This window comes from Phyllostomus discolor, chromosome 10 (genome assembly GCF_004126475.2).
Source record: "Phyllostomus discolor isolate MPI-MPIP mPhyDis1 chromosome 10, mPhyDis1.pri.v3, whole genome shotgun sequence".
Lineage (NCBI taxonomy): Eukaryota > Metazoa > Chordata > Mammalia > Chiroptera > Phyllostomidae > Phyllostomus > Phyllostomus discolor.
The window spans coordinates 85,351,252-85,374,084 of record NC_040912.2 but is presented as its reverse complement, the minus strand read 5'-3'; the positions used below and the strand labels follow the sequence as shown (position 1 = coordinate 85,374,084).

General features: G+C 47.6%; 1 protein-coding gene across 1 annotated transcript in view; it reads right to left on the bottom strand.

Annotated features, from left to right (window-relative positions):
- Positions 1-22,526, bottom strand: part of MGAM (maltase-glucoamylase) — a 76,412-nt gene extending 53,886 nt beyond the window's left edge. The window contains exons 1-8 of the mRNA XM_036010973.1: positions 22,412-22,526; positions 12,974-13,100; positions 12,188-12,279; positions 4,799-4,919; positions 3,706-3,815; positions 3,020-3,171; positions 2,295-2,466; positions 425-524 (exon numbers count right to left, since the gene is read on the bottom strand). Coding sequence (XP_035866866.1) covers positions 425-524; positions 2,295-2,466; positions 3,020-3,171; positions 3,706-3,815; positions 4,799-4,919; positions 12,188-12,279; positions 12,974-13,100 — 874 coding nt within the window. The 5' untranslated portion in view covers positions 22,412-22,526. The remainder of the gene's footprint in view (positions 1-424; positions 525-2,294; positions 2,467-3,019; positions 3,172-3,705; positions 3,816-4,798; positions 4,920-12,187; positions 12,280-12,973; positions 13,101-22,411) is intronic.
- Between the last annotated feature and the right edge of the window lie 307 nt (positions 22,527-22,833).

The following is a 22,833-nucleotide window of genomic DNA, read 5'->3' as shown; positions in this document are numbered from 1 at the left end:
CCTCTCGGAGGGTCTGATATGACACTGCTCAGTTGTAAATCCCTGGTTAGGCCTGGCTACTGCCCTAATCGGGCCCAGAGCAATGGGCTGGTTCCCACCAGGGCTTACATCAACCCTCTCCTGGATGGACATCGAAGGAAGGAGAAGAATAAACTGGTAGAGACTGCCCCTGAGTAGGTTACAGGAAAAGGTTTGCTGTCTTAACTCTGTGACAGAAAATATTCCAGCAGAGGAAACGCATCCAGGAGAAACACAAGCTAGGGGAGAAGCCCTACTCGTGGCTAACACAGGTCAACACACAAGGCCTTATTCTATGGCTCAGCCTTTCCTAAAGGTCTCCATCCCTTCTACCACCGTGCTGCAAGAGACGGACTGAAGACCCCTCTGATGCATTATTTTCATGAATATCCTTTTAGCCCTTTACCCATGGCATTGCTGTTCATCAGAAACACTCCGAAGGAAAATCCGTTAGCATCTTCAAGGCACAGGAAGAATGTCTGGGCACCATACAGGTTAGTTCCATCCTGCAGAAACATAAGGAAAACCCACAGATTCACAATGCAGAAAGCTAAACTCCGCTTGGCCAGAAGTGACTGAGGAAATCAGTGCTGATCGTGTGAGTGAGTAACTGACATGAAACTCATGGTCCGAGAAGATGCAGCTGCGCTTTGAAAACCTAAGTTGGGTATTTGGTTGATGTCCCCATTAGTGAACCAGTGTTCCCTGATTAAACGAGCCGGCTGTGACCGCTGAACTAGAAAGGATGGGAGAGCCCATGATTATCTGTTAGGATGTGGGAGAACAAGAATTGTGAAACAACAGCTCTAAAAAGCTCTCCTCTCAATGAGGCTTCTCTTATCTGACCTACCCCATCTGCAAAAGCTCTGTCAGGCCTTGGTGTGAATCAGGCCCCTCCCTACCGTGCAGCTCGATGGAGCTCCCCTCGAGATGTCTGCCCTTCTAGTCTTCACAACAGGAGAGTTTAGAACCTGAGCTGGTCTCCTAGACTTCAGAATCACACAGTAGTTCCCAAGCCGGGCTGCGTCCCAGCCCAATGACAACGGGATCCCCAGCGATGGAAGGAGGTATGGATGGTTTGTTACGTTTCCCCAGGTGATTCCAGCGTGTGGTTGTGATGGTGAATCACCGCTCTTGAACAGCAGCTCTCAAAATGTGGTGTGTGTACAAATCATATAAGTTAAATGTGGATTCAAACCCAGTAGATGGAAGAGGCAGGTGAGAGCTCACGTTTCTCACACAGTGGGGCCCACACTGGATACTTCGAGTGGCCAGGACCTGGGCTCCTCATTAAAGACCCATCGCCAGCCATCCCCCGATAAGCTGCTCTGACTCAACAGCTTTTCTGTTTTTCTGATGGGCGTACGTACAGTGCGGAGCATGGTTTCAAGTTCAAAAGGCCAGCGATCAGATCTTATCTCTGTGACTGACAAACTTTTTTTTTTACATTGAGGGGGTTATTTGGGTTTTCTGAGCCTCAGTTTCCTCATCGGTTAAATGGAGTAAATTATACTTTTTTTCAGAGTTCTTTTGGTAAATAGTAATAATGTATAGAGAATAGTCAGTAAATTACTCCAAAGATCTCTTTTTCATCCAGCCACTGGTTCCGCTTAGTCAGGAAACCTGCAGAGTACGACCTGCACTGCGGAGCCTAGAAAAGACCCCTGCCCCGAATTAGCAGTCCAAGCAAAACAAAACAGAAGAGCAACAGAAAAAAAGAAATCAACAGCAACGGCAACCATAAAACTCCTCTTTCACTGCCTTCAACATCCTTCACACTAACAGTGATTGATCCAGTGTTTTAGTTGACATTTTACCCTATTTTGCTGACAAACCTGGCCAGGAGCCGGTGATCAGTAAAGGTCAACCTGAAATGTGCAGATCATAACGGACAGATTGTGCAGAGTCCGTATCAGTAATGTTCTCTCCGGAACGCGTTAGTCCAGAAGGAAGATGCAATGAAAAGTAGTTGACACTAACTGAGCACTTTCTATGTGGCAGACACGCATCCAGAGACTCTATAAGCACCAAGTCATTCAATTCCCATCGCGGCCCTAGGGGGCGGGTACCTTGCCCCCATTTCAGAGAGGAAAAACTGAAGACACACAGAGGTAGGTTGCCCAGACCCATAGAGCTGGGGACTGGCAGTGCCAGCATTCAGACCCAGGAGGCCTCCCCCAGCATCTTACTGTTAACTGTTACACTGTGCTGCTGGGAGTGACCTTCAAGAATGAGGCTGCCATGTTCAGTGCAGACGGGCCATGCCGAAAGCTTACCCCATTGGGAATGGTGTCCCTGGCGAAGATGGGCCAGGTCTTCCAGTTCATATCGTGGCGGTACTGCCGGTGCACGTGTTCCCCCAGCCCATACACGTTGGCGCTCGGCAGCCGGGTGGAGAACTGCAGGAACTGGTCGGCAAACAGGAGGGGCCCGATGCTCGAGTCCAACCTGGACACCGACAGAAATCACAGCGACGGGTGGGCGAGCGGGGTGGAGAGAGCACAGCTGCTTAGAAGAGTGGTCTCTCTGTGTCGATGCCCCAACACCCCCACTTAACTGGCCCCACTTGTCCTCCTGTGTGTTTTTCCATGGATGCCAAGAGATCAGGACTCCTTGAGGGCAGATGCCATAAGGCACATTTCTTAGGTCTGTCCCACAGACACCCCATCACATGACCTGAATGCTGCTCTTAATTATAGTAGGTGTTCTGTGAACAGTTGCTGGTGCATGAACATATTTAAGTAAATGGGAGGAAAACGGCATGGGGGAATGGCACGGCTCAGCGCCTGGCTTATAATAAGGGCATAGTAATAGCATAAAAAGGGGTGGAGGGAAGAGGAAGGCAAGCCGAAAAAGAAGTATATGCATTAGGAGGTGGAGAGTCTGGTCTCCCACGGGGTGCTGGCAACCTTCAAGCATGGTGTTGGTACGTCCCCTCCCTCGGGCTGGCGGAGCTCCCCCCCTTCCGACCCTGTCCCCCAGGTGGGTTTTCCAAACGTACAGAACACGATTGTTGCTTCTCCTGATCACTTTGATGCTGAACGGCTGTTGTGAGACCTTGACTTCATAGGCCAGGGGAGAAGCAGCGTTTCCCTTGAAGGCCTGGACATGTTCATGGGGCACTTCGTACCGGGCGTTGTTCTGGTCAGTGAACTGTCCAGGGAGATGAAGGAAAAGAAACCCAAGGTGACAATGTCTGTTTTCCCAAAGCAGAAGCCTCACTACCCACACGGGTGCTTCCCAATATCTGGGTTCAAGGTCCCGGATCTCGGGTCCAAAGGGCACTCTGTCTAAGGTGCATGCACACATTACATTGTCAAGTTCAGACATGGAACACTTGGGCATTCGTTAGTCTTTAGGTAGAAATATGCACCCAAGTCTGCAGAGATGGACTCTAGAATTTTCCAAGAAGTGATCATGTTTTCCTTCCCTACTACATTTCACATGGTATTGAGGGCAAATAAATGAAAGCCAAAGCTCGCCAGTGAGCTCTGTAATATATATCAGAAGTCATCACACTGGGGGAGGAGTGAGATGCCTTCGACACACAGGTGTGACGTAAGAATAATGGCAGAAGAAACATATACTGCTACTAGCAAAATTTTCTCTTTTCTATTAACTGCAGTCATCGGGTAGGAAGTGAGAACCTCTCAAAAAAGATTTTTTAAAAAATAAACCAACTGCAACCTTAAAGTGGAAACGATTAGGCGTCTGATATTCCGCTGTGAGAAGGACATTGTTGACATCTTTTCCAAACAGGGACGGCGAAGGCAACCTTTGCAACTGGGCTCTGAATCCTAAAACAGAGAGGGAAAAAGAGTGACTCGGCTAGCTGGGTGCATTCACAAAAGATGAAAGAAGGGAAGGGAAGGACACAGACCCCACCACGCAGTCACACAGTCTTGGGCCAGAATCCGAAGCCACACACTGTCATGACCTCATCCAGAAGCCATGCCTCTCTTGTACAGAGTGTGCCTGGAAACCTCCCCCAGAAGGCCTACCTCTCATTCTACCAGCCCATCAGGAACTCTGTTAGTCACATGCCCTTCACACTCTCAGCCCTCAATGTGTATATACACTGTATTCCGTCCCGTTTATTTTCACATTACATTACAGGTGATATACACACTGATGCCATCTCCCCGGTTAGGTAAGCCAGGTGAGAGTGGAGACCTTCGAAGAGCCCAACAGGCCAAGAGCTTCCAGATGAGAGTATGTCTCTTTCTTTATGCTAAGAGCCTCCCCAAAGTATACAGTCGCCCTCTGTGATCCCCTGAATGGTCATTAGTATGTTCTGCATTTTAGGGTGGGAGGGGAAAGAGGGGATGTTTAGTCCGTGCACACTGACATTGGTTAACTTTGCTGAAAGGTCGTAAAACTTGGAATTGTTTTCCCATCATTAGAACCACATTATATTAGCGTTGTAAGTAGTTTCAGATTCCTGAGTCCAAACCCCTCTCTTTAAAAGTTAGAACCTTGGAAACCAAAGAAGCCACGATGTTCGCACAAGGTTACAAAGGTACAGAAGGGGAGGGCCAGGAGTCGAGTATGTCTCTGAAGGCCCCAGACCCAAGGACTTTTCCTTGACGCCAAAATAAATTCCAGTCCACCTCCCGTCACATGCCTGAGTGAGGCCGTGCAGAGGGGCACAGCTACCTTTGCTGTCGCTCAGGCTCTCCCCCGGAGCAAGCAGAGCTGATCTCTGGGGCATCAGGAGCTCCTGCCCCTGCCCCTGCCCCTTGCCCACCCCCACCCCCGACTCTGCCCCAGCCCGGCTCACCTGCGTCTGTGTCTGCCACGCTGCCCACCAGCTCGTAGCCATGGCTCTTCGAGTAGTAGCACCAGGGCACGCTTATGGCTCCCTGAGGCCTCCAGCAGCAGCCACGCAGCTCGCACGTGGCCTGCAGTGAGAGATTTAGTCAACGTGACCCCATGTGCGACAAGAGCTCTACCACTTATCATTTGAGCGTGTAATACCATTAACTTCATTTTACAAATAAAGGGACTGTCATTTAGAGAAACTGTTATGTCCCAGTTAATGCAGAACTTGTACTCGGAACAAGTTCTTCTGGCAAATGTCCTTCCTTCTTACTGTTATTACATCACAATATAGGGGTCATACACAGTCCATATCTCTCGATATAGTAACACTGAGAAATTTAAGTATTCTAAACTGCAATATAGTTATATCACCAGTAACCCAAAATTACAATGGGAGCTTCACCTATATAGGTTTTGGCTTTAAAAAGAAAACAGCTCTGCAATCAGATTTTTCAGAAGCTTCACAATCGATTTGCTCTGACATTTGCTTTGACTTTTAATGTGTATATTGCCATATGTAGCTATACATATACATGGCACATATACACATATGACATATATAATATATGACATCTATTTAGTTATTTATTTAGTGTCTCCTCCCAAGGTAGCAAGTAATTGTTCCTTGAAAGCCAATAGCTTCTAATTCTTCTCTGAGAAAGGGGCCTCCTCATACCACAGTTAATGACTGAGCCAAGTGGAGACTAAAATGAAGACAATCCATTCTCACCTCCACTAATTCGGGAGAAGCAACCAGGTTAAATACAGAAAAGGACAAAGCAACCTCTCCTCTGGCATGTGGCTAGACTGAGTGACCGCAGAATGTAGCAAAAATAACGTAGTAGATCGGACCACAGGAAGACGGCGCCCGCCGGCTAGCCAGCTCTCCTCGGCTCGCTCAGCTGGAGGCTCGCCCTGCGAGAAGCGGCACGTGCAGGGCAAGGAGCTGAGGTCCCCACGCCACCGGTCCGTGACAAGCTGAATCCTGCCATCAGTCACATGAATAAGCTGGAAAAGGATCGTCCACAATCGTAGTGAACGCCATGATTCTGTCTTCTGAAAGACTTCCAGCCCAAAGCACCCAGCTAGACAAAGGCCAGACTTCTGACCATAGAAACTGGGAGAAAACGATGTTCGTTGTGGTAGCCATTAAGTTTTTGATAGCATATCTGGCAGCACTAGATCACGAGTACATCCTGTCGGAGTATTTTAGAGATGAGGCAGCTGAGGCCCGAGGTGAAGGTTCGCACAGGTGCGGTGGCCTACCAAAGGTTCAATGCTGTGGACAAGGCGGGGACCAAGCCTCGTTCTCCCGTGCCCGTTTCCTTTTGTCTGAAGTATCTGCCGCACACATTTTCAGGAGGATATGGCTTAGGGCTATGAACAATTGGATTTAATCACATGCTAATTTTTAAGCTAATCGCCAAAATTAAGGATGGAAAGACTCCGTCCATCTGTGGTTTATACTGCTGTGAGGTCAGGTGTCACTGTGAACTCAACTTCAACCAGCAGTTTTTGCTTTTTGCTTTACAAACACACTCAGATGAAAGCTCAGTATCACAGGAAGAAAGTAGGTGCTGAAAAGGGTGCTAAACAGACATTTCCATATGCTCCCCAGAGCTTCACAATCTCTACATGGAACTGGAAAAGGGCAAAGGGCAAAGGGCAAAGATCAAAGAGGGGCCAAAGCAGGAAGAAAAGGGAGCAGTGTGCGCTGGCCGCTGGAATCCGCAGTCTCCGCAGTGCGGCTGAGCCGCTGCAAGGAGACGTGGGAAGGGAAGCCAAGCACGTCACACGTAGGCAAGAGCGTGAACACTGTGCGAAACCCAGGAAGCGCTGGTAGAGAGGAGCTCAAAAACACGACGGCCTGAACTGACGGAAGGCACGCCAAAAGAAGGAGTCCCAACACACAGAAATGCCCCTTTCGGTTGGATATGAGAACTAGAGTTTAAGAGACAATTTAAAATTTAAGGTAAGAAAACATGTATAGGACAGTGGGCAGGTAGAGAGAAGATTAAAACAAAATGAAAAACACGAAGTGAGACCCTAGGAAAAAATTGTCATGTCAATTATCTTGTTCTAAACACTTAATTTTAAAGATAAAGATAGCCCGATTGCATTCAAATAAACAAATTCAGCTGGAGTTGCTTAAAGGGCACACCAAACATTGAAGCTCACCAAAGAGCCGAGAGTAAAAGTGGGTAAATCAGATAGATGAGAAGAAGGCTAAGAAAAGGCCAGTATAACTATAGCCATATCAGAGAAATCAGCTTCAAGTAAAAATTCATTATTAAGGGACATTGAGTCACTATGTGATGATAAAAGGTTCAATTTACCAGGAAGCTTGGTATGCAACTAATAATAAAGACTCAAAATATTTACAGAAAAAATTTTAAACAATGATAAGGTAAAATTGAAAAAGATAGTATACATAATAAAATATTTGTAAAGCACTCCCTTAGTAATTGATAAAGTAGACAAAGAGTAAAGATATTTTGCTTTTTACATAATGGAGATACAGGCCCTTGTGCCGACACAAAGAGAAGGACTGAATTAAACTCTGGGTGGAAACCAGATCCTGAAGATGCTATTTAAGACCTGATCAAGCTCCACACCACCCACGTCCTGGTCTCCTTGAACCCCAGTGCTCCCTAACACTTACAAGAGCGAAGAAACAATGAAGTATTTTACACCAAAGTCAGACATGAAAAAAAAAGTAGGGCCCAGTCTTATCCATGAACACAAATGCAAAAGCCTAAAAGAAAAAGGACACACAGCTTTTTCAGAAATCAGCAACACATTTGACAATGACAGGGTAGTATTCTTTCCAGAGATACAAGGATCTTTTAATATTAATCACGGTGTGATTCAGCACAGTAACTCATTAAAGGAAGTACAACGTATAATCGTTCAAGTTCATCAGCTGTTCATGATAAAATGCTTCAGCAAACTGGGAGTAAACAGTACCTTCCTTAGCTGGATAATGGGCATCTACCTACCAAAGGGTGAAACGTTAGAAACATTCCTTTTAAAGGAAGAAAAGGAAGCTGGGTGACCCCGTTTATGGCTTTTTCTAATTAAAAACACATTGGAGGTCCTAACAACACAACAGGGCAAGAAAGAAAGTGTCTCAGTTTGAAATGACGAAACCAAATTATCATTATTTTCAGACAAAATATCTAGGTAGAAATCCAAGAAAATGTATCACAATAAATAGAAAATAAGTTAATTACTATTATATGAGATCCTTGGTTTTCTTCTTAAAGTTGTGACTTTTTCTGAACGCAAGGGGCTAAAGGTCAAGGGTTGCCACTGCTGAGGTGGGGGAGGCATAGGAAGAGCGGGTTTCAGCATGTACACATGTGTGGGAGATGCCGAGTTCAATTTTGATGTGTCAGTGTTGAGGTATCTATTAGACACCCAGGTGCAGATGCTAAATCAAGGTGGGATTCAGGGAAGTGATGTAGGCTGGAGGCATTACCTCTGATACGTCAGCACACAGGGGTTACCATGTATAGATGTGATACTGCGTGAAATCGCCAAAGGACTGAGTGTGGGTAGACAAGAAAATTTGCAACATTTAAGAGGTCATGTGGAAGAAGAGAAATCGTGAAGGGGATCAAAAGGTACAAATTTCCAGTTATAAAATAAATAACTTATAGTTATTTATATATAGGGATGTAACATAGAGCATGGTGACGATAGTTAATAATTATGTACTGCTTATTTGAAAGTAGATCTTAAAAGTACTCATCACAGTAAAAACAGAATTTTGTAACTAGGTGTGGTGATGGATGTTAACTGGACTTACTGTGGTGGTCATTTTGCAATACATGCAAATATTAAATCATTACTTTGTACACCTGAATATAATATAATGTTCTATGTCAACTATACCTCAGTTTTAAAAAAAGGGGGCGGGGAGAGGAACTGGCGAAGGAGACTGAGAAAAGAAGTGGCTGGCGTCCAATGAAGAAAGACAGTGGGAGCTGAGAATTCCTCCTGTTCAGGTTTAAGCTGCCCACACTTTCGCTCTTTCTGGGTCAGCCGTCTTGCCTGAAGGGATGGCACTCATAAATCATGTTTCTGTAGAGTGACAGCTAATGCTGGTGACTGACTCAGGCCCACTCTCCTGGGACCTGTCTTAGACAACACAATGAAGTGTTTGAACTTGACCCAACACACAGGCATGCATGCTGCAGGCACTCAAGCTGGGTGGAACTGAACACAAGTAAGACAGTCAAGACAGCAGTTTCCATGTGGCACAGAGTGGGACAGAGGGGGATCCACGCAACTCAGAGGAGACGCTGGGAGGCCCCTGGAATAATCCAAGCATGAGGTTATTTATGTGGAAACGAAGTGCTTGTTCTGGAAAATAGTGTTAAGGAATGTGTTGTAAAGCCCATGAAATCCTGGTCCAAGGCATCAAGGAGGGAGCCAGGCACAAGTTCTGCCTTTTCTGCCTCAGAGACTGGAAGCATCGTAGAACTACTGCCAGAAACCGCAGAGTGGAGGAGGGAGACCAGATTTAGTGAGGAGGTGATGACTTCAGCGTCCCCCAGTGTTTTTAGGAGGTCTCATAATAAAACACCGAAGAACATGACAGAGGCGGTAACGACACCTGAAGTTTACCAGCAGCCAGGAACAAGATGGGTATCGTAAGAGAGGGAAGAGACTTGGGGTGCATTGCACCCATAGGTGGGCTTCTGAGCAAGCAGTTCCCTAACTCGCAAGGACAGGGGCAAGTGAAGGGGGGTGGGCCAACTGGCTGCGAACCCAGTGCGGCAAACATCCTGTGTGGGTACAGCACGTCTGGTCCACAGTCCCCATTCCTGCCAACAAAGCAGCACACGCCAGTTCCTCTACCGTCAAGCTCCAGCGCCCCGGACGGTCTCTCACGTGACCTTCTCTCTCACTCGCCTCACACCGTGGCCACGTGGGGCCACTGGTATGTCCTACGTGTGCCTCACAGTGTCCTCTTCTGTCACTCAATTTACATCATCTCTCCTATCTTGAAATCACTCTCCATTTCTCCCACCTCTGTCAGAGCCGTGCTTATCTTCAATTGCAGGCTGTGACCTTGTCCTTGACAGTAATCTCCTCTGTTTTCTGATCTCTACAGTACTTCTTCCAGGTCTTATGAATTTTTGTTTTACATCCCAGTCATTTACTTACTTAGTTTGTCTCCTCTATTAGAATCTATGACGAGAAATATATATATAGTTTATAGTTTATTAAACTATATATGTTTTATTTAACTATAAACTATATACTTTATTATACTTTAAAGTGTGTATATATATATTTTTTTATTTGAACCCATAATCCAAAATGCTAAACTTTGTGGCATTTGGCCCCTATATGGAAATGCTTTTGTTTTTCTTTCCCCCTTGTATTCTCCTTTATCCTTTATTTCTAAGTCTTTCATTCTCTTCTCTTCTCATGACATGATTTCATTCATCCTTAAATGGCTGCTCCCAGCTGCTGTGGACAAAAACCAGCCTCCTGTCCATGATTCCCAAGGTTTTCCAAACTCCAGTCCACCTTTTCTGTTCAGCCTCATCTCTTCCTACTGCAAGCAGGCAAGTCTCTACACTAACCCAAGAGAAGGTCAGGGTGGGATGTCAGACGAGGGAAGGAGCCAAACACCGCAGGAGTCTCGGCAAGGTCACGGGACCAGCTGGGATGACTCCCCCCTTCGCAGGCTCGTGCCCCTCTGCGCCCTAGCAGCTGGCCCGGGCACTGCTCTATCTGGTCCTGGGGATGTCCTGATCATTAACTACCAATCCAGTTGCATCTCTCTGTTGCCTTCAAAACCATCTCTGATTAGTTTTGTCCCCTCACTCTGCTCCAATCTGTACTTTGTAGGCATTTTCTCTACCCCCAGCTCCTCATCTGGCTCTGGCTGCCTTCTCGACCCTAACTCCAGCTTCCGCCAGGCCTTCCCCCATCTCATCCATGTACGCCATTTCAGCCAATACCGAAGGCTCAGGTTAAAACAATTTCCACTTTCCACAGCCCCCACCTCTGTGACTTTGTCCACGTTATGGGCTGAATCGTGTCCCCAAGAAAGATCCGTTGAAATCCTAACCCTCAGTACCTCAGAATGGGGTCTTATTTGGAAATAGGTTCATTGCAAATGTAGTTAATGTGAGATCATACTGGAGTAGGGTGGGCTCGTAACCCAACATGGCCAGTGTCCTTAAACACGGGAGATTTGGATGTACAGAGATTGCGGGAGAGAACGCTGTGTGAACGTGAAGGCAGAGACAGGAGTGAGGCGGCTGTAAGCCAAGGAATGTCACCACCCGACACAGGCATCAGAAGCCAGGAGACAGTCAAGGACCAGATTCTTTCTCAGGTCCCCCCGAAGGACCAGCCCTGCCCACACATTTTGATTTGGGACACGTAGCCTCTAGAAGGGTGAGAGGAAAACAAAAAAATGTAAACTGTCTTTTGGTATTAGGACCCCTAGACGGGCCAGCGCATCAACCCTGAGCGCATTGCAGATGGCCCCAGCCCGGGAGCAACAGGACGGCCTCGGACTCACACGCGAGAGCGCCACGTGCCCAGGCATCACCTGCGGCAGCACCCTTCCTGTGTCCGACCCAGCGCTGCCACTTCGTGTCACGGACTTCACCCCGAAGGCTGCATTTTGTTTTCATATCATTTCATGTCATTCTTGAGGTGAGAAGGGGCTGATATGGTAGGTACGGTGTGTTTTATGATCATAATATCCAGCTGGACTTCGGCTGGTGATCAAGAAACACTGCCCTAAAGTAAATACCCAGATGGCAGCACTACCTTTAATCTCGTATTTATTACCTTCTTCTTTCAAAGCATGGCTCTTGCAACTTTTTCCTTATTTTGAATGTGTTACGCATGTGTATGACTTTTTATTGTTGATCCTAGATAACCTCGTGGAACTGTGGCAGGAGAAACGCAGAGAAAGGGCGAGAAAGAGGCAGTAGCAGAGCCAGAGAGAACCAGTGACCAAGCACTACTGCCCCATGAAAGACAAAACCAGTATAGCGTGAGTTCCAAGTCTGGCATGGGAGATATACACTAAAAAAAAATTACTCATTGTTTATCTGAAATTTAAATTTAACCAGGCAGCCTGTACATTTATTTGCTGAATCTATCAACCCAAAAGAATCTCCCAGCTCTTCCTCTCCCAAAGCTGTACTATAGCATACAAGCATGGATACGGGATGAATTTGCCTGAGCCACCAAGAGCTGCAATGCAAACAATTCTCTGGGAGTTATAAACAGAAATAGAAAAAAAACACAAAAAAAGACTCTCTTATAGTATAAATTCTTAAAGGAAAACAAGACCTATGACACAAACCTTTGTGGGCAACTGGTCAGGGATGCAGTTTATCCGCTGCAGGTCATGTACCTCTGGGCACTGCGCAGGGTCAGGAGTACTCGTCCCCGCACCTGGGACGACTCCAAAAGCAAATACGAAATGACCGTTACACAGACAACATCACATCCAAGATCCCTGTAGTTCTCAATACCTCCAGTTAAATGAACTCCACTACTGGCTGGCCTGCGCTCTGATGTCCTTGAAATGCATCCACTTTCTAAAGCCTCACTTTGTTCTCGCTGACTGCATGTACCTCCACGCATACCTGCACCATCCCCTTCCACCACCAAGGCCCTGCCCTAGGAGACAGTGCCGTAAGAACAGGGAGCCTGCTGTGGCTGGTGGGGCTCAATCCACTGGCTAGCTACACCGCCCAGGGCTAATTGTTATTGTTTTAAAGAACCAAAGTTTGGCCTAAAATACATGAATGAATTATATGCTTATCTGACTGCCTTCCGTATAAGGGTATTGTCCATCATTATTGTTAACGAAAGTAGAGTTAGTCAATAAAATGTGGCAAATATGTCTCCTGTCCATGGTGGGACCCTGCACTGTGCGAAGTGGGAAGTGAAAGTGTCGGAACTGGCAGGGACGCCCTACTGAGCTGCCCCAGTTTAGTGAGATGCTCCCCAACACCTGCACACCACACACGCACGTCCACACGCGCTCACACCAAAGAACACGGAGCACCCCTCCCCCGCCACCTGTGGGGATTGTGCCCTAGTAGGAGCAGCCTGTGGAGGGAGTACCCGGGGTCCCGAGTACCTTCGGGCCCCAAGCACTCTCTGGCCGAAAGCACGAAGACAGGGATGATGACGATGAACACGAGGAGCAGGAGGGCGCTGAGCATGAGCTCCAACGTGGTGAAGCTCTTCAACTTCGCCAATGCCATCTGTGAAAGCAGAAAGTGCCGCTAGATGTGAAAGCCATTTTAAATGTCCTGTACTTGTTCAATATATAGCTAGTCAGGTTTTCAATGGAAAAGCTCAAATGTATACCTAAGCAGCTGAATGACAAATCCCAGGTACCCATCATTTAGAATAAAAAATTACCAACTCATAGCCAATCCTGCCTTTAGTCCTACTTACTTCTCTCCCTAACCTTGCGTTATGTTAACCAAATCCCAGGTTTTGTATGTTTTAATTCAAAAATGTTGAAGTGTATTTATAAAATAAGAAATGTCACAGAAGACAAGCAAAATATCATCCCATCTAAGTCATTTTAAAAATAATCCCTTAATCATCAAGTATCTAGCCAATGTTGACATTTTCATCATTGTCTGATAAGTTTTTTTTTTATAGTTTGTTCAACTCTCATAAATATGCAAGTAAGATTCATATATTGTAATTATTTTTTAATCAATAGCGTTTGGTCCGTAGATTTCCCCACTATTTAGATTTTATCGATTGTATCCCAGTGCATGCTAATATGTTTCTCTATAAATTAATTATTAGATCTAGAGTTTTGACCAGATAGAGGCTTGAATTTTTAGCAAGAATGCTGCACAGGTAGCATAGTGTCTTCCAGCAGGAGGCACATTAACCAGCCGAGTCTCCCTTCTTTCTGTTAACAGCCATTGGTGAGCATTGCTGAGATCAGCTATTTGATTAGGAGTTACGAAACAGTGGTGCGGTAATTCTATCCTTCTTTATTTACCGGAAGAACTGTTCCTATAAAAAGACAGTCCCCCTCACCTATTACTCGGATCATAAAGGTACAGTTCATATAGGAAAGGGAGGATAAATGTGTGTCTCTTTCGTGACCGCTTTTCAAAATTAGGAGCTGTCTCCTGAGCATCCTCCAAAGGACACCGGTGCGATGATCTGTCCGAGATCTTCATGAACTCACAGGCTTAAATACATGGCATCCATATCATTCATTCTTTGATGTTATTATTAGTAGTAGTGCTCGTGCCTCATCTCTATCCAGCAGGAGTGTCTTCGAGGCAGCTCCTGGTAGCCTTTGGTAGTTTCCTCGCCTTCTGCTATAATCCGGGGACCTCAGCTCACGTTGCACGTTTCCTGCCCTGAGTCCCAAACCAAACAACTCTAAGGAGCCGCTGCTCTTTCCAGTGGGATGAGGTTTAGAAACCATAATTTGGAGGACACCTAGACAGACTTCTAGAACAGAAGGTACCTATGGGTCATCTTGACCTGTGGCTTACCTTTGCAGTCCTTAAGGATTTTCAACCTCAAAAACATACAAAAAAGGCACATTTACCTATGTTAGACTTGTTATGGATTTTGGCTAGGGCGTTGGATACTTTGTCAAGAAGTTCACATTAGATGTCCAGCACCTACTCCCTGGCCCAGCCTACTTCGTCGGTATCTCTGGGCCTGGATATCTGATTATTTTTTAAGCTCTAGACATGACTTTGATATGGAACCATCTCTCAGAAACAGTGAACCTGTTGTAGGTTGACAGGTTGTAATAAGCATGTTTTATTAGGTAAAAATATTAAAACATGGTATCCACAAAGCTGAAAAATAGAAGTGGAACTAATGGATTCATCACCCCCCTTCGTTTCACAGATAAGTAAAGTGAGATATACCGGTGACGTGCTCAGAGTCTCCTAGTCTGCGGCCAGAGCCCGGATTGTCCAGGTGAAAATAGTTTTCTTTGGCTACGATGTCTGTCTGTTTGGCACAGGTACCCATTCAGTAGGTGGGCACCTTATGAATGGAACGCTCTGGAACCTACTGCTACAACCTCGGCCTTCAACAACTTTCCTCAGCCTGCTCCTGTCACCTTCTTCCAGCCTGCTCTTACTGTCCTCACGAGTCGTGTCTGTCCTTACCTCCTCCACCCGATCGGACTCAAGGTATCGCTTTCCCACCTGTGAAGGGCTTGGTACAAGTCAACGGACTACTCTAAGCTGCCTTGGAGTTGACTGTCCTCCTTCTGGATACGTCGGACTTTCAGGACCTCCAACACAGAACCTTCCTCGGGGACAGTGTTCTCCCTCTCGGAGCCCGACGCAGCATGTGCGGTTCCCCGGTTCAGCGCTTCTGCCAGGCTAACTCCAGTATTCCCACGATGCCTCGGGAACCCCGGGTGCTCGGGAAGCACAGCACACTGAAATCAAGTGCATAAAGCTCGCCTGCTTGGGAGGCTCGATGTAGCCCATATCTAAGTCAAAAATTGTGTCTTAAATAAAGATCCATGGAGTTCAAAATCTAAAAACAGTGCCTTTGTATTCAAAGATCCACCCTACATTGGACTTTGAAGTATCTTCTGACTACTGAGGAAGGATTCTGCAAAGTCACGCACACTCATTCAGTCCCTCCGTGATATGAGACATTATTGAGAAACCTGTGCCCAGAGATCACCTGGACTGCTCAGGCAGGTGGACACCGATATCATCTGTCCAGGCATGGAGCCTAGAAACATAGCAAATGTTTGAGTAATGACATAGACTACCCCATTCCTAAGGATTTCTGAGTGTTGTGACTTACACAGACACAGGACTTGAGGACAGGAAGAACTGGCAGCTGTCACAGCAGGGCCCACCAGAGGGTCAGTGTCTCCTGGGCCTCTGTGCCGGCTCCCGCAGTCTCTGACCAGGATGGCACGGGCCACGTTTAAGGCTTTGTCCCTGGGACAGAGTTAACTACCATGCACACCTCGGATGAGAAGCAGGCCTCACATGCAGTCCGCTCCAGAAATCTCCCTCAGCGCCTTCACTGTGGGACCTGGTCCTCTGTTAGGGACGACTCTGGTTCCAGGCTGAGTCGGGGCACTGACCTGCCTCAGTGGCAAGGAGCATAAAGCCTCATCACTCATGTCCGTGCCTCCCACGGTTTCCCCAGATGTCACTGCCGTTACCCCTTCCTTCCTCTGACCCTGCTACTACCGTCATTCCTTAAAGAGTCTGTTCTTCGCAGGCCAACACTCTGTATTAACTAACGTTAACCGAAACACATCCCTTGGTCACTCGTACCAATTCCAACAGCATCTTGGAAAGGGAAACCTTGCCGTCTGGTGCCATTGGCTTGGCTAAGACCCGAGAAGCCCGGGACAGTCCCCGTTAACTAGGAGAGCAATACTACGCACTGACTGCATTCTATGCTCGCAACAACACTGAGATGTGAGGAGAGCCGGGCTCATCTTTCCATTGTGCAGATGCAAGGACGGGGTCACTTTAATGGCACTCCTCCGGCCAGTGGGACAATTAGTAGCCCTGACTTCCACCTCAGGGATTCTCCTGGTGACCTCAGGTTAAGCAAGGGCACAGCTGTCTTTCACGTTTTGTGTGGGAATACGTATCTATGGACACAAACATAACCCTTATCCCGGAGCACGAGAAACTGTGTGGAGCCAGAGTATAATGCAGAAACGTGCCACTCAGCAGGGGATGCGGCCAACAGCAAGTCGCAATTGATACAGAAGTCGGAATGGAGGGAGAGACTTCTCTTAGTGCCACGTAAGAGCTTATACAGAAGAAGTGAAGAAATCCATTGTAAAGTTGGGCGGGGTGATGGACTGATTTCTAAAATGAGTTTCACTGATGTAGCCAACTTCTTATACCCCCCTTAGATTGTCTGTAGAATCAGATGCAGGTAAAAGCGTAAAGGAAAAAGGGGGAGAGAACAGAGAAGTAGCAGAATCATCCACGTGAATGGGGCCGTTGGTCTTGAGGCCTGCCGAGCTTGCACTGGCTTCGTTACCTGTGATACCCAAGGGTGTCGTCTACAGTCTCTTAATAAAAAGAAGCTAAGGCTTTTTGGGGGGTGGGAGGGAGCTTCTGTGTCTCCGATATTTTCCAGACATTCCTAGTCACCTCTAAACCCTGCCATTCAGTCATTCTTCACCTTTATTTTCCAAGACGAAACAGAAGTACAAAACTTGTCTGCAATCCCTGAGAAGCAGCAGAGCTGAAATCCACTCCCCAACTCTGCTCCAGTGGCCAATGGCAGGCTTCCTTTCCCAGCTGCATCAAAGCCCATCCCCTCCCCCACCCCACCAACGTCACCAATCAGAATCCTGCTCCTTCCGTTCAAACTGTGTCTCCTCCAGACTTAACGCTAATTGGCCTTCCCCCTTCTCTTTCTCCCAAGCACTCTATCTGCATCTACACGTATAAAGTATAACATTGAGGAGCATCCATCTCTCCTACTTATTTTTAAGCCACTAAAGGGCAGCGAGCAAGCGAGAGCACCCCACCTCCTACAGTGGCCCCTCTCGGGCTGAGAGCCTGCACTCCTGATTCCTGGCTCTGTGGGCAGCTGGGCAGTGGAGCCAAGGCATAAAGTCTGGTGCCTTCTCCTGCTGCCAGTCGCCTCCTCTGGAAATCCAGGCCCCTTTCGGGCAGCCTGATGTGTTCCTGATGTGAGGGGTGTTGGGGGGAACCCCACATGGCCTCGCCGAATGCCTCCTGGCCTGTGCTGTGAATGAGTGTTTGCTGGTTCGGGAGCGAGACTGAGTGGAAGCACCCCCACAAGATCTGATGTGCCCCAGAGGCGCTGCTGGGCCTCATTCTTCTTTCCTCAGAGGGAAGGGGAAGGGGAGGAGGAGGTGGGAGCAGGGCCAGGACCCTCATCAGTATCTGCGGGAGCACAAGCAAAAATAAAGAAAAAAGAACATTTGGATCTAAAAAATAATGCACATTAGAGGCCCATTGTTCATTTTACAGAAGGATCCAAGTCAATACAAGGATCCGTGGGATTTCAATGCACCCTCACTGCTTCCAGCTCGAGACCACGTTTTCCCAAGGCTTTTCCTCCGATGGCGCGTCTGCCCCCTTAGGTTGACAACAGCCCTCCTCTCTCTCAAACTGTGAGTCCGCAGACTTCAAGCGCTACGCCTGCTTATTCCTCTTTATTTTCCTCCTAAGTACTTAGTAGTTATATCTGCATAATCAATACTTATTGGCTGGTAATATTTTATTCCCCAATTAAATATTTGCAAAATACCTCCATACTTCCTACTGATGGTGCACCATGCAATATTTTAGAGAATAAAATGATGATAGCTGCCTTCAGTGAGCTTGAAGTCCAGTACTGTTATTCCTGTCTACACAATGAAAGCAATGTTTGGTAGAAAGGGTACTCTTCCTGGAGAATCAGAAGATCTGAATTCTACTTCACAGTCCGAAAGTAACTAGCCAGATAACCTTGAGAGATTTACTTAAGGTTTCTGGTTCTCAGTTTCCTCACTTACAAATTAAAGAGGTTGTTCTGGCTGGTGTGGCTCATGGATTGAGCACCCACCTGTGAACCAAAGGGTCGCCAGTTCAAATCCCAGTCAGGGCACATGCCTGGGTTGTGGGCCAGGTCCCCAGTAGGAGGCACATGACAGGCAATCACACACTGATGTTTCTTTCCTTCTCTTTCTCTCTCTCTTCCCCTCTGTCTAAAAATAAATAAATAAAATCTTTAAAAACAAATTAAAGAGGTTGAACTAGGAGATCTATAGAATTCATACCAGCATTTATTAGGTCATTTTTTAATAAATCACACAAGCTTCTTCTTTACTCCTCCATTCCACAAAAGATTCCTGTGCTGCCCTGGCTGGCATAGCTCAGTGGATTGAGCGTGGGCTGCGAACCAAAGCATCGCAGGTTCGATTCCCAGTCAGGGCACATGCCTGGGTTGCAGACCACGACCCCCAGCAACCGCACATTGATGTCTCTCTCTCTCTCTCTCTTTCTCCCTCCCTTCCCTCTCTAAAAATAAATAAATAAAATCTTTAAAAAAAAAGATTCCTGTGCTCAACATTTCATTACCATTTTCCTTCACCATATCCCCACATTCTCCTTCTCAGAACAGCAAGCATGCTAAACACAACATGAGAAGGCTTGAACTTGATCCCTAGCCCTCCCACTACTTGCTGCGATTGCCTAAATAATGTCCTTAATGCTCTAGAGTTACAATTTTCTTATCCATGAACATGGAATTAATAACATCTACTGTTATGTGACCTATCACCACCACATTGTGAGAATCAGACGAAACTACTTTAAATAATAAGCACCACAAACCATTATGTTATTATTTGCCATGGAGAAGACAGGGGACGCTGGGTAAGAAACCGGTCAAAGCCCTCTTCCTGTGGGTGTGGCACCAGCCCGCACCCAGCGCTCGGTGAAGGGCGCGTGCGTATTCCTGGCTGCTGTCCACAGGAGCCTCCTCTGATACAGGCTCCTCTCTGCCAAGTGCTTTACGGCCCCACACGTCAGGTGACTCACGGGTTATCTGGGCCGCAGGGGCAGAAAGCTTGGAAGACACTGGAGGAGCCTGGAGCAGTCCTGCCCATTCAAGGTCCACTTTCCCCAAGACGCATCCACGGACCCTCTCTTCCAGGCGGCCTGCCAATCACGCGATCCTCGCTCAGAAAGCGCATCTTGTCCCTTTGTCCCTCAGGCCTCAATTCCAAACTCCCCAGCTTGGGGATCACAGCTCAGCCTTAGCATCTGACAATTCCTCGGAGCCTCCTTCGCCACCCACTCAGCGCCCACTCAGCGTGTCCTCACACAACCTCCGCTTTCTTCCCTGCCTTCCTCAGTCCTTCGCCCAAAGATTAAATGCAAGAGGCTTTGTTTCCCATGCACTGGATGAGAAATTGCTGTTCGTCAACGTAATCTTCTCTTGCTGTAAAGGAAATGCGGCCGCACCTTCCTCAACAACGAGGATGGCCTCGCTTTTTCTAAAATAAATCCCCCAACTCTAGTCTTTTTTACAGGCCCTTCCGTCACATCCTCATAAGACACCCCGTAATGTCATTCACCCATGCGAAATCCCACAAAGACTAACAACCCTCCATGCCTGGTGGGATTAAATGAAGCAAGAAGGTCAAGAGCGGTCTGATGCTCCCAAGGTCACTTCCCTGCTTCTTTTCCTAACGCCGCTGAAGCAGGTGTAGAGAAAGGCCCAGCAGCCAGGAAGGAACTGAGGCCCTCAGCCAGCGGCCCGGGGAGGGAGGCATCTCAGAAGCAGACCCCCAGCCCCAGGCGAGCCTTCACACGATCGACCGTAGCCAGGCAACACCTCGGCTGCAACCTCCGGCGAGACCTTGACCTAGAACTACCTACCTAAGCTGCTCCGGCACTCGTAAGCCATAGAAACAGGGAGATAATAAGTGATTATTGTTTCAAGCTGTTAAATGGGGGGGGGGGGTAATTTGTTCCTCAGCAGTGGATAATGTACACACAGGGGTAAATGTGACCTTTGAATGATACATCAATTGCATTTAAAAAGGATCTGTTTGCCTCTTATCGAAAGTCCTCATGCATCACATAATCAAAAATAGTCACCTGCTCCATGGTGCAATGATAATGATTTTCTAGCTACAGAGGAGAGACATTTCCTTAGCAGGAAGAGGGGGAAAAGCCCTTATCAGCGTCTTCTGATCAACCTTCCTCCCCAGTTTACAGGAATGCAATTTAGGAAAAATCAAAATCAAGAAAAAGGGCAAAATGCAAATAAACTAGGAGGCAATTTAAATAGCTAGCTTTAATTGTTTTTAGAAGAAAAAAACCATTTTTTTAAAGATTTTATTTATTTATTTTTAGAGAGGGAAAGGAGGGAGAAAGAGGCTGAGAGAGAAACATCAATGTGTGGTTGCTGGGGGTCATGGCCTGCAACCCAGGCATGCACCCTGACTGGGAATCGAACCTGCGACACTTTGGTTTGCAGCCCTTGCTCAATCCACTGAGCTATGCCAGCCAGGGCTGAAAAAAAAAACATTTTTAAAAATGGCTACTTGGAAGTCTGTCATTAATCTTGGAATATTCTATTTCAGATGACAACGGCAAACTGTGCAATTTTAATGACAAAGATCATATTAGCTAATGACAATTGAGTGAATGGACCCCAGCAAGCCACGGCCAGTTCTCAAAAGTCCTGGGCAAAAGTGACTGGGTCGGTCCATTGTCTCCAGCCGCTCAGAAAACAGGAAGGGAAAAGTGTGGGCACATCCGAAGTGCAGAGACCAGAAAGCCAGCTCCGACCCTGCCCAGATGTGAGACCTCAGGAAGCCTTCTTGAGCCCTCTGGGCCTTGGCGTCTCCATCTGCACCATGAAGGGCATCACCTCTAGGGGACAGCTGTGCCCCACTGTGCCCCAGGCACCAGGGCTTACCCTCCTCATCGCATTCAGCGGTTCCCTGCGGAACCAATTTTAAATGAAAATTGTATTCTTCCAAGTCCATTAGTATCCCATGCTCTCGGAGCAGTTTGTAAAGTTCCTTTATCAACCCGTCGAAGCTCATTTGTGAGAGAATGCCAGTGAAAAATCACAGGCGTCCAGTGTAAGTGTGAGCGAAACCCAAAGGCCCCGCCCCACCCTCCCTCCTCCCCCAGAGCCATACACTCACTGACACAGGACACCAGGGGGTCCCTTTAGCTCAGACCCTATGTCAGGAACCCTTGGCAGCCTATTCCAGTGAGACGCATGACTTGACCTTGGCCTCCCTCCCTTTCCCCAAGGATAACTCTTCCTTCCCACCTCAGTGGCCAGTTAGAAGTGCCCACGTGTGTGTCCAGCTGGACTCTGACAGCCAACTGTAGGTATTTATCAGACAGGGACCAGCAATAACCCTCGGCCTTCCACTCCTTCCCTCGGTACTGCCGTTCTGCTTTCACACCTGCCTGCTGGTCCACACGCTGCCTCTTCCACACCACACCCTCCGTCCACCCGAAACCTCCCACAGCCCCCACTGCACACGGCGCGTGCCAGCCACTCCACGTGCCCACCCGCGGGCTTCCCTGCAGCAATCCATCAGCTGACCAGCAAAGGCACGAGAGTCACAGGGGTTGTCAGAGTCTTCTCAATGTCTGAGGGTGATGAATCTTCTAATTACCACTCCTCAATCACAGTTCTACATCCTTTGGGAAGGAAAGTCCCCACATGCTCCAATCTAACTCCCAGACCTCATCTGCCCAGTCAGTCAGAAAGAATCTCCACCGGCCACCTCTCCCCGAGAATTAAATCGTTTATCACTCCACACACAAACACAGGGTGAGCTAGGGCAGGGCTTGCAGATCCCGCCTCGTGCCCGATGGATACACTCGCCACGAGAAAAGAGGTGAGTGAGTTGAATCTAGTTTTACCTGTCTGCGCAATTTGTGCCTTGCTGTGGGTGCCTATTTTTGTCTGTGTTTACAGAATCAGCAGGGAGATCAACACAAGTCCGCGCACACTCGCACGCACACTCGCACACACACTCGCACACACACGCCACAGGGAGCAGAGTCTGCAAACATACCTGGTCGCCGCCCACCGCCGCTCCTGCTCTCGCTGAAGGACCACCTGGCAATAAAGGCAGAGACTCAAGGTCCAGAGAAAGCCACCTCGGCCCGCAACTGGTTACTGGCCGTTCACTTAATGGGTTTCAAATGCAAATGACTGCCCGGCTTTCGTGCCTGGGCTCAGATTTACTAGTTAATTAGTAATCACAGTCTTCCCAGAGGAGAACATCCCTAAGGGCATGGAGCGAACTGCAGCCACCCCGACCCCCTCCGGCCTCTGCGGGCACCAGATGTTTATTCGGCAGGGAGGACGCTCCAGGCGCCTGGAAAAAGAACACAGCCTGACTCCCTTTGTAGAGAGATGATCAAGAGCCGAAAATAAGGGACCCAGTGTCCCAGCAAAGTCCCCTCTCTCTCAGGGACCCCTAGCCTCCCAGGA